The 13649-nt window shown below is 28.3% G+C and overlaps 1 protein-coding gene across 1 annotated transcript in view; it reads right to left on the bottom strand.

Annotated features, from left to right (window-relative positions):
- LOC147067370 (protein Skeletor, isoforms D/E-like) overlaps window positions 1–12700 on the bottom strand; it is a 91675-nt gene extending 78975 nt beyond the window's left edge. The window contains exon 1 of the mRNA XM_085954271.1: window positions 12318–12700. Coding sequence (XP_085810397.1) covers window positions 12318–12369 — 52 coding nt within the window. The 5' untranslated portion in view covers window positions 12370–12700. The remainder of the gene's footprint in view (window positions 1–12317) is intronic.
- Between the last annotated feature and the right edge of the window lie 949 nt (window positions 12701–13649).

Consider the following 13649-nt stretch of genomic DNA (forward strand, 5'->3'; position numbering starts at 1 on the left):
GAAACTGGCGAATTTGTAGGTAAAAAATGATGAATGAAAATCCAATCAAATCGGTATTGTATATTAATAAAGTCAATTATTATAACGTTTAATTTTACTATTCTTCAGATAAAATAAAATTCACTTGACATAAAAAAATGCGTAAAACGTCTGTCAACTCATCTAGCAAATGAATTAGATAGTTGATGGATGTTTATAATGCAATCAACTTAAATGGTTTCTTTGGTAAAGTATTTTCTGGTCAAAACATACAGAAGTACCTAACTACATAATATTACATAATCTCTGATACTTGAGTCAGATAATAAATTGCGTTTCGGTTATTTTTGAGGATGTGTCAAAGGCTAAGTGAATTTTTTTACATTACATAACATGTACTTACACATAATAACGATGACATTATTGAGATACCTATGCAATAAGACAAACATTATCGAGCTTACCAAAATAACTGCGAAGGAAAAAAACAATTGACGGCCGGCAGAGCTTGGTCGTAAAAACGATGCATTCCACTTACGACAACGACAAAAAATTTTACCGCAATAATATTTATTTTAACATGCATTCCTATATAAAATCGTCAAATGATTAAATAATAACAATGCAATATCTACATTATCTTATTTAATTTGATTTTGTATATTATTTAACTGAATATTATGTTAAAGCCAACATTTATCTTTCTAATAGTTATTCTATTGACATATTCAGCTAATTAAGATTTTTTCTAGTGTCTACCTATTCAACTTCTTTTCACAATAATTTGATATGCTACTTTTATGTTATTGGACTTTTTCTTATATTTTATTTCACATTGAACGATACATGATAATATGTTGTATACGCGTCGTTAATTACAAATGAATAAATATCATAATGTTATTTCTTTTTCATATAAATTTGGACATTACTAAAGAATATAGCATCCTTTGTTTAAAATACGTAACGCGTAAATATATATATCTGATAAAAATACTAGAAAAATCTTGGACTGATTTATTAGAATACGCTTACTAGATGAGTGGTCTATCAATTGAGCTATCGACCCAAGTTAAATCGGGATGATTTTTCTATTATATAGTTGTGTTTTTGAGGCTTTTGCAATTTATATATTATTTCACTCTAATTATTGATAATTACCTACACGAAAACTGATGAGAAAATATTACATTACGGTAATGTCTTCAAAACAATGTTTAAACAAATATATCTGTTTTGAAATCATCTGAATAATATCTTACATTTTATTCTTTCTTCTTACATAAAGTTATGAGTATAATAGTATTATTGAATTTCTGTTTTTATTATTAGTGTCAATAAAAAAATCTATATAAGTAAATTTCAAGGATTTAAAATGCAAAATTTAAATGTCAATTTGATGAATTTCCATTTAGTTTATAGTATGTGCGTAATCAATTCTCCTTCGATGCATGACCATATGCTTGTCCCATGTTCTGAGTCTAGCATGTAACACCGTTTGTGCACGGCCGCCTTCCATGACGCTATAAACGTGCCAGGATGAAAAAAATTTAGTGCCATACTTCCTTGTCCTGAAACAAAACTGCACGGGACCGATATAGCAACCATGTACCTTCGTGCTTGTAGATATTATATAAAAAGCACTCTTATTATTATATTTAAGATTAAATTAATTTTACTAAGTAAAATGTCCAAATATCGGCGTTATTAAATACCTAGGTACGTATTGTACACGCATAGGTATAAACGTACAATTATAATACTATCATATCTGAAACCTGTAAAATACAACTATATGTACATATATCACATATTACTATTCATTTTCAAATACATAATTACCATCAAATAAATGAGCTATACGCAGTGCAAATAAGGGAAAATTTCCGAAAAAATATTTTATCCAATACGGACGTATCACAATATAATACTTAGTAACGCATAGGGCCAAAATGAATGGTACTCGCCTGGAGTGGCCTTCGTTTAGCAATAGATGTAGGTATCTAAGCTGATGATGATGGTGACAATATTATGATGAAAAACAATTTATCTCGATACTAATTTCGACATTCATTCTGTACGTACAATCGAATACATAATAGGGAGACCTGAGTGTAGATAGGTATAGCTTTTGCTTAAACTATTCATGTCGGCTATTTTCTCTCGGTCACTAGTTTAGAGAATTTTTATTTTGATTGATACAGTTCTTGCTATAAAATATGTGGCGCAGTCGTCACCAACCTTTTGAAAATATTGCATTATTCTACGCTTTATTACGTAAACGTACGATTTATAATAATCATTATCCCTTATTTATATTATTTATTTTATAGTAAAAATGAATATAACTCAATAAACTACAACAGTTTTTCAATTTACTTTAATGCACAATGGAAATTTCTTGTCTAAAAGTTTTTAAGATTTATTCATTTATTCATACGAAAAATGTGAAATTGAATCAATGTACCTACCAACATAGTTTTAAAATAAAAGACGAAATCGTAAGCGGAACGAACGATTTAACCAATAAAAATACATCAACATCATAGATTATGTCCTTCAGTGCTGACATAACAGATTATCAAATAGTATTTTTTTTACATTTTTAAATAACTCTGAAATATTCTTACATGCTTGATTTAAGTTTTATTTGAATTCTACGCGGCAAAAATTCACTCCAAATTAGAAGACTACCGTAGAAAATTAATAAGAAAAAAAACATTTGTGACAAATAAAATTGTCTTAGTATAATTTTATTATTCTTATATGGTAATATTGACATGTGGATCCCTGATCTTAGAACATCAGTTGTTTATTCTCTCAAGGTGCTGATCTTACCAGTCATTTGTAATGCGAATTGGGCGGGCAATATCCGTTTTCACCCAAAACGCTTCGGATATCGATATAATTATTCCACTTGGGTGATAGTCATTTAATATATTATTAAACTGTATACTTTCATCTAATCTTTTCTATTTCTTTGTATCTTCTGATTACGATATTTTTTATATTAAGAACGTTTTGAATTTTTAATTTTAAAAATTGACACACATTATTAAGTACTCAGTTCTAATTAAGTTATTTTTTTTTTTAATTTTAAGTGTTTACTGCCGATGTTTCACGAGCCAACAGTTCAGTATCAAACGATGTACAGTTAATATATGCCGCATTACTGAGAAACCAGTCCATAAGCGCAGCGAGCTATCGCCGTGGTCCATCGTCCATCCGAGAATCGAATTCCAATCTTCTAGCGCCGTAAGCATTCTTCGGCACCACTCCGTACTCAGATCAGATCATTGGCCGTGTTTCCATATTACAGGTGGTTCTGATTCCACGCCATACAATAAAATAACTGCTAGGTCAGTAATTCAATGTATACCTACCTGTATCGACATCCTTGCGTTTCGACACGACCACTGTGCACCTATAATAGTTAATTAATAGTCGACATGCTAGTCTCTTAATCAGTGGGTTAAGATTTCGAATCCCACTGATCATACATTCAGTGCACCGACTCAATGGTTTGAGCAAATGACTAATAAAAAAAACTCGAAACTATCTCACCCAGACACTTTGGTGTGGTCAGTTACTTTCCTATATTGAAATAGTTATTACCTTGAAACTATTCTATAAAATATTGCCAGTTAAGATAAATTTTATTGAACATAGTGATTATAGTAAATATATCATAATATGACTTCGGTAGAAAACTATTGTCACTAGAATTTTAATTGAGTCATGAAATAAGTAGGTTTATACTGAAATATAATATATATAGTGTATAATGCATACAATTAAATATATAGCTTAAATTTGTTTAATAAATTATATTTTGTTTTTAAAGTTTTATAATAATATATATCGTGTGCATTTTATATTACTATTGAAGAAATTCGGAGCATGAGTTATTGTTAACAAAAATGTGCTTAACCAAATCGGTCAGATATCAATATGTTCCACTAGCGTGAAAGTGAGTTTATGTAGGCGTTTTTTTAATAATTTAATAATTAGTTACTCACTCGGTTTTCCCACATCTTTACTTATAAGTATACTTTATTTATATTATTAAGTATACTTTTATGTACATATTATTTATGTTTTATGTAATAATATTGAGAATGTCTTAGACATACATTATTCTAATGGATTTAAGTTTTGTACTATTACATTTGAGTCGTTTTTGGGACCCGGGTGTCACCTTTTTTCATCTTCAGGCACTTGGTCCATTCCATCCAATCCATTAGAATTTAAATTCAAATTTTATCAAGTACCCTCGGTCGACAGTATTAATAATATAATATATAATTTGTGATATTCACTGATGTAATATAATTATTTAATTAAATTAAAGTATGGTTTATTTATGTGTTTTATGGTGTATTTAATATACACCTTTTCACGTGTTTACTTTATTGCTAGAAATGAATCTACAATGCAAAATAAGATATACTTAGTTAACTTAATCACAAGCCTGAGTACCTAATCTTCTCCTGACATGACTTTCTTATATTTTTAGTGCATATTCTTGTTTGATAACATTTTATTAAGAGCATACTGCAGTGAAACGCCAAATAATTTTCAGCAATAGGTGGGACGTAATTTTGCATGCGTTGCCAGTCGGAGAACGATAGTCGACCTGTTCGCACGTCAACTTGTTTTGTGATGGCGTCGGCAGAATTAATTCTTAAATCGTGTAAAGATGACTAAAAATGTTACGTATTTACTCGAAAAACAAAACATGTCAATGAATAAATTATTATTATTACTTAAATAACAATTAATATAACATTAAATGGACGCATGTTGAATTTTTATGACAAATTATGTTTTATTCGTCATGCGTCGTTTGCATAATCTGTGCGTTGCGTAGTCACGATCGTTTTAGACCGTGCCTCAGCTGAAGTATATCTTGTAACTATACACATTTTAAGTGCGGGTAATTTGTTTAACTGTTTCGACTTTGAATTTCATGAAGCTGTAACTATCTGAACACAGACAATACAGTGTTACAGGAGCATTATTTGTTTCTGTAAAATTTAAAGTTGGTTAAATAAATTTTCCAAGTTATAATTACGAGTATATTATTTAGAGTAGAATTTGTTGAATAATAATTTCAACGCTCGGGCAAGCAAGAAAAGCAAGCCGCAGTGCAAGCATAATAATTTCTGTATTATGAATTTAAAACAAAACTGTGACGATCTAATGAGTAATGTTCGTGCACAAATGTTAAATGAGTGCCATTTGTTACACTAAAAGTAAATACTAGATCAATTATTTTTGGGTAATTATTAAGTAAAAGCCTAGGGCTTGGGCAACTTCTGCGGCGAGTTTCTGAACCTAATTAAAATCTAATTATTCTCGGCCTGCCAGTTACTATTTACAAACATTTAATTAAAGTACTATTTACTAACCATGAATATACTTAATAAAACATCTTGTAATCTTTAATTTTGAAATTATACTTGAAAAAAGTATCTTAGATCTTACTGTTATACCAAATATCAATATTTATTTCATTCAATATTGTCATTCATGTGTTTTAATTTGTAATGTTCTGTTAAATCATTATAATTGGAAAATACCTTAAAAAGATTATTTTTTTACTATATTTAGGTACCAATAATTTTTTATAGTAAATTTTGGATAGTGATAAAATCTTATAAAACTACTATAAATTTACAAACTTATCGATATATATATACAAATTATTTGCAATAAATCCAATAGCACATTTTTTTTGACAATCGTTGTCAAAGATACGAAACGATTATCTTTTATGGTTTGGTTTAGGCGGGGCTTAATTAATTTTAAAAAATCTTACCTACTCCTATCTGTGATATTATGTACCTACCTATGCTTCGTTCAATGAAAACAAATAAGTGTGAATGAAAAACTTTGCACTGTCAGATAGGTGTAAACTATTATGGTTTGGCTAGTACCGTTTAATCGATTTTGAAAAACTAACCAGCACCATCCGAAATTTGTTTTATTAGTTCAATGAAAACAAATAGGTATGCCTGACAAAGTTTAATGTAAACGATTTATGTCAGATCTTAACAGCCTACCTTCACTGCCACTATTATAATATAGGAGCCACTGCCTCCTCTATTATAATAGTCAGTTTGTGAAACGAAACTGTAAATTTCGATCGTTTTTCTAGTTATTGCTCATACTTCAAATGCAATTTCGTAAACTGCTTGTACAAAATGATGGTTGTTTCATACATGGTAATACATTAATTATTGATTTGAACGAAATATACAATCAAACATCTTCATTCACAGCGAATAGGTTTTTTCATTGCATTCGAAAATGTTTAATAACTAGCACTACCATCCTAACTTGCAATTCAATGCACCGACTTGTCTTTAGTAGGCTAGTCGAACTTATAATACATCATAATTAATCATCATACATATTTGCATAGTTCCCGTACAAAGATTGGAAAATTAAATATTTTCTTTTGGCTCTACCAAGAAGCGGTGATTTTTCTCCTTTTTCTTTTGCATACAGTATTAACCCTATATGTCATTTTTAAATCATCATACCTATAGTATCATGCATATAATTAATTTAAGTTATTTCTGAGAATTTAGCAGTATATGCAAATTATAATCAAAATGTCTATAGAAATGTGTAAAATATTCGTTTATCGGAAGTTTAACATGTTCAATTTGATTACCGATGGTAATTAATAAATAATGATAACTTAATATACACGTTTTCAGTCGATTTGAAGGAAAACGTCATTCTTATGTTTCTACAAAAAAAGTAGCCTTGGTTAATTATCTACCTTTGGGCGAGAATATGCAATTAATAAAAGGGTGTACACACCCAACTACTTGCAGAAAATATGAATAATTATATTGGTAATTCGTTTTCATAATAGTTCATGTACAAATTCACACAATTTACATAATATCCATATGAAGTTACCCTAAATATGGTATATTTCAAATTCAATTCGGTTTTTTATCCAGTCTATGTATGCGCGCTAATAGTGCATGGTATAAAGATAAAGCATAAATTTGTTTCACTCATTAGATAGTAAAAATAAGTGAAAACTTTATAATTGAAACCAAATACATGATACAATAATATATATCTTTATTATAACGCTTTCTAGACGAATAATTTAATCTATTGTTTTAATCTCCTTTCTATTCTAAAGGTTCTAAGACATGGTCTTGTGTTTGATTGTTTCCAGATTCTTTAGCTACATATTAATGCACATCAATAATTACAATAATATGTTTCTAACATATAACAATAATTATTTGATTTGATTAAATAACAAAATCATAATTATTGTTTAAGACCTAAGTCACCCGGTCTAGGATCTATGACGGGCCCCCTTACTTATCGCTAAGGTTAAAGCCAGTGTGATGCTCTACAGTAGCGTTTTCCAAAATGGTGTTCGATATAATGAAGTGTATTTTTAGCGCTTTTTTTTTTATTTTTGAATACCTACGTCTACTTCAATTATCGAATATCGATATATTTTTAAATTGCATCGTACATTTTAAAATGTTAATAAATTCGAAGTAACATTACGCCGCAGGCGACTTTTTTAATACTTAAACAAATGTGTGATGTCAGTTTATATCACTTATCTGGTCGATTCACCATGGTCATGGTTATAGATATAGATATACCATCATAAATCGTCAGGTGTTCGAATTTAGATATAAGCTCATACAGTATAAAACGTATTAAATGATATGTCAATGTTAGCATGTGGCGCCCTCACTCAGCGGACAACTTATACTGGTGAATCTATAGATGTAATTGCTTTAATCTACCGTAGATCATTTTGAAAGACCCTATCTGCAGTAAGTAATACCTGGATACCTAGAAGATGCAATACAAATATGCACAGAACCTAACAATTATTTTTACTGATTGATATACGTAAGATATTAATAATTAATAACTTAATCTTTTAACACGCATATATCCTACACAAAACCTTTAAACGGCTGTCTACATTCACAGGCCAATTAAATAAGAAGCAATTGTTAATCCTATCATAAGATTTAATTGTTTCCAATCTGACATAGCGTAAAAAGATATTTGTTTTTGTGCAAACTGTCTGAGTTCCTCATTATAATTTCAACAATCAATTTGCATACTTGTTCCTTTTTTGCTCAGTTAATTATTTATAATGAATCATTTAAAATGTTTTTGCTTTTAACATTAGAGATGAGTATTTTTCCATCACACTTTGTGTTTTTTGTCTGAGTTTTTTTGTGAGAGGTTTATTTATTTTTAGTATTTAAGTGTTTCAAAAATAATTACGCGCCATAAACTAATACCTACTGTGCTATACATAATAACAAACTACGAACAATATTATATTATTTACAATAAATAGGAGCCTACATTATTACATACACAAAATAGATGACTAGGTAACTAAATAGAAGTACACAAGAATAATAACAACAAAACTTTAAATAATATGTATTATTCTATTATGTAGATTGGTACCTAAATGATAAATAAAACAAAAAATACTTCATAAAATTGATGTAAAAATTTTGCTGATTAATTATTATTCATTTTAGAGATAATAGTTTTATATTATAAACAATGTCATATTTTGTGTATGTACGTGATTGTTCTCACAAATTAAAAAAAAAACATCAATGTACACTGTTCCATTCATATATTATCTACTTATTAAATCTTTCATATTTTATAGTAGGGCTTTACATATAAAATAAATTGTTAATCATTTAAATTATAATAATAATGAAGTAATTGTACACAGAATTACAAAGATACTAGTGGATAAAACAATAAACCTTATATGGGGGTAAATTATGGAAATTTTTGATGGCAAATGCCGATCTAATATATAATTTTGAAATGAAGATCCTGCGACTAATATTTGGACCAGTAAATAACGGAGGGTTATGAAAATCCCGGCGTAATCACGCATTGTAAAATCTATTATAAGGATCAGTGAACTTCCATACATATTATAAAAATGTTCTGACTTAGGTGGGAAGCTCCAATGGATGAGAAATCTTCCGCATTTAGAAGATAATGCTCGATAAATTCTCAAAGAGGACAGAATTTTGTAAAGATAGAGGATTGATGAAGTCAAAAGAAGAAATTGAATAATAATGATAAATAGAACGTAAAATTTATTTAACAATTTGAATTAATTTTCCAGGATGGCTCATGAAGTCTTTTTGCATATTTTTCCTTAGTTTTGTTTATATTATATTCTGAATGATTACTTATTTACTACTAATATAGGTACTTATATGCCTTTAAATCAATCATATACCCAATAAATATATTGTATAAATTACTATTGTTTGACAGCTTTGATTTGAATAGTAATTCAAAATTATGAAAGGAATTTCGCTCGATATAAATTGAGTTTACTATTTACTCAACTATGTACCAACATATTACAACCTTGCCATGGATTCAATATAACAATCTACTTATCTGTATCATAATAATATATGATGTCAAACTGTTTGACTGACAAACTTTTTATTGTTAGTGTTTGACTCTATTAAGAAGTAACAGTAAATCGTGACCGAATTTAAGTCAAAGTATTTTAAACAGAATTCCATTGAAGTATTTTTATGTGAGTCATTCCAAACACTTACTTATATTATCAATGCAATATTCACAGTGAATATACAAAATAATTTGTCGTTTAAATTCAACTCAAAATCCATCAGTTGACATTAATTTCGTACATCATTTGTTTTCGAATAAATTTCAATTATTTGAGAATGAGAATGGATAAACACAGCGAAATCGGTCAAAACAAAAACAATAGAAGGTATTAACATTTGTTAAGAATTTTATTCATTAAGTACTTAACTTATCATCAACTATCAAATCCAGTAAAATAGGGTTGAAATGTGAGTTAGTTGCATGGTCGTTAACATTTTTTAGTCGAGGTTGATATATTATTATATTACCGGAACCAAAATATGGTTTTCTAATAATGTGTTTTGTGAGACTCTATTTCACTTTTTGTATTTATAATTATGAAATAATAATGTATGTCTGTCACAACAAATATTCGATATGTGGTCTTAAAGTATGGCACTCGGTTTAACTAAAATATCTCTGAACAGAAGAGTAAGGACGCAATACAGGCTTTGTAATAAATTGGTATATTGGTTATACCCACAAGTATTTTAAGATTTAAAAAGTCAAACAGTAATAAGTCACAAGTAATGAATGAATGTAAAATTTCTGAATGTAGGTACCTACATTAAATCTTAAAAAACTATATAACGATAGCAAACTGTGGTATTAAACTTGCATACATGTCGGTTTACAGTGGAAACTTGGGCATTAAGTAAAATTTTCCCAATGATAAATTTTTGCATTTCTAGAATTGTATTTTCTAATTAATAATACGTAGGTATTCATATGATAGTACTTGATTCACTCTCTTGTTCCCTCGAAACAACATCGATCAATATATAACTAATTTTTTTTTTCAAATATATAATAATCTAGAAAACTTTTACGTATATATAAGATACTATACGTATATATAAGAAATATACTTATAGGACAATAATGAAAAATATTTACAACTAAAGGGACTTGAACCCATAACCGTCGTATGACAAACACAAAGCTCGGAATGCGATGGTTATGGTTTTAGTCCCATTCATTGTATATATTTCTAATAGATATTATGCGTATGATGTGTTACGAAAAAAATTAAAATATAAAAATTTTTGGCTTGTATAATTTCTTTTATAATATAATAATATTTATCAGTAATTTTATTTCAATTTATTACCTCATTTAGAACACCGCGACTGGCGCGGCTTAGAGCAGATGGCCATTCGATATAATTAACGTGTTATTTAAATGTGGTAAGTAAAATGTAACTAAAACTTCAGCAGTGATTGTGTTTAATCTAATAAATATGCATATTTGACTTATTCATTATATCTGCTATAGATGAAATAATTATGACGGATCGTCCACAAATGTGGATATACATATATTATCAGTTTATATGAATATTTCTAATAATTACTATTTTGTTTTGTATATATCACATAACTTAGAAACATATCAATTATTAGAGAAAAAATCTTAGGACGAGTGGGATTCAAACATACTTATTTTCCTTGTCGGGTGAGTGTTCTGGTCACTAAGTTATCAACCAAAGTAACATTCTTGCTGATATTTCTTAATAACTACGGTATCTCAAGTGCTTTTCAAGTATGTCAATTTCCGTCATATAATATAAATATATATTTTAAAGTATGAATAATTGATATTAAGATTAATATTTTTCATCATCTTAGATTGGTTGTAGATTAAGCTATCTTAAGCAAAATTAAAATCAAAACAATATTACATTTATTATAAAGCTCCATATCATTTAAAATAATATACTATCATTCAAAAACTGTTGTAAAAAACAAAAATAATTAATCGTCGATATAATTTTATTGTAGATAAGAAAAAATATATTTTCCATTTCATTGTGAGCTTTTCGAGAAGCTTGGCAGTAATAACGCTTAATTTAATATATTTTCAATACCAAAACTGGTTTTCTTGAGAGAGATTCATAAATAATAAATTTACATTAAGTATTATCTTAATTTATACTGCAACAGGCTTTAATGATATTTTTTTTAAACTTGAACAAATTTAAATATTATAAACTTAGAAATAAAAATAAATACCACGTACAAAATATTATAATTGTACGTATCTCTTGTATTCCACAGCAAGTTCAATACAATAATAAAAACTGTAAATAGTATTTGTCGATAAATAATAATCATTGTTTTTACATATTATACATTTTTGGCTATTTTATTTGAAATTGACAAAAAATTTAAGTTATGACAATTCTATCGACTGGACAAATGATTATTATTTACAAATCATTTGTTTTTGTGTTAAACATAAATTCTTGAAAAGAATGAAGTGAACGTACCGACAATTTTATATTTTTATACTTTTTCTGTAATTCAATCGCCATATTATTTTATTCGTTAAATTTTGTTGCTTGGTGAAAACGACGTCTTACTTCTTTTTATTATTTTACATTTATTTTTTTCTAATCCAAAACACGTTATTTTTTCTAGCAACGAATATAATTTGCATACCGCCGAAGAATATGCAAACATCGTTTCAAAAGAATAAATTATACAAAATGCAGTTTATAGATTTTCTAGTTTTTTTTTATTCGTTAATTAACCGACGATACTTTCACTTTAAAAGTTTTGTATAAATTAAATAGTTTTTAGTTTTCAAATAATTATTAGTTGCTATTGAACAATAAAGTTTATTATATTTAATATATTATATAATTTACATACCTGATAAAATCAGACTACTCCAAGCAAAAAACCACAATATAAAATTCTTCATCCCGCCGGTTCGATTCGATTGGCGGATTAATTATCGATCGTTAAATATTATATTAAATAACACTCGCGAAAGGTCAAAGAGAGCTCAACGCGTCGTCCGTATTACAATTAAAACCTTATATTAAAAATACTCTTTAAATAAATAATCGCTGGCGAAAATGCTAATGTCTTGATAGCCACAACGTTGAATAAAAAAACTTATGTTCTAAGTTTGAATTAATGATGGATTGAGAATATTTTCGCGCCGTTTTGTGGCCGTCCACGCATGCGCACCGCTCGACAGTTCTGCACAAACTGAAGTGATTTGAGCAGCCGCTCACCTACTTATCACTAAACTTTAATTCTTTCTCTCTGACCAGACGGCCGACATGAAGCAAACAGTTCTACTACTCTACCTGGCATCAACAACACAATGTTCCATCCGATATAATGGATTTCAATTGCACGTAATAATCGTTAACGGCATCTTTTGTACGTACCTCCCCACCGTTGAACATGTCGCTAAGGTCTTAATTTTATTATTTTTTTTGGCACAGGCATCCGAAATTATCATCAATGCATCAAACTATATAATGAACAAAGTCATAGAAGGGATAACATTCTTCCATCCAAAAAATACGAAAAGCTGGAACGTGAAAAACATATTAGGCTTCATCTAATTGTTTACAACAGATTTCTACGTATAGGTACGTAAAAATGGCGTGTCGAGTTATCTGTTTTACATCCCAAGGCCAAAAGATAACGTCAACAAAAAATAGGGTTAATTTACAACATAATATCTTTTTTTCACAAAGATATACATTAGATGGGTAGTACCTATTGTTTTCTCAAACAATTTTTTTTATATGTAAACAATCCTATATTTAAAACAAACACACACAATAAATGATTCAAAGATAGAGTCATTGGTACTATGTGGGTGAAACTATGGATCATTTTCAACCCAAATCATTTTTCTTTTACACTTTCACAAGCGAAATCGTTATTTATTATTTATTAATATTACAATAAGTATATATACGATGAAAACCCAAAGATTTCAAGAAAACATGATTTAATATAACCATAAAAGCTTTCAGACTTTCATGTATCTGAGTATTTCATTAAATAATATAAATTATAACAATGGTTGCCATCAATCTATTTAAATTTAAATTTAAGCTTGTGACTTACTTAAGTTATTAAAATGTCATATTAAATTTGCTGAAAATCATTTTGCATTGCAGATGCATTTGTAATAAGCGTCACAATTTTACTTTTTGGTATAATCGCAATAATGTA

This window comes from Rhyacophila brunnea, unplaced genomic scaffold (genome assembly GCF_057557595.1).
Source record: "Rhyacophila brunnea isolate RB1 unplaced genomic scaffold, BYU_Rbru_1.0 scaffold_4, whole genome shotgun sequence".
In the NCBI taxonomy this organism is placed as follows: domain Eukaryota; kingdom Metazoa; phylum Arthropoda; class Insecta; order Trichoptera; family Rhyacophilidae; genus Rhyacophila; species Rhyacophila brunnea.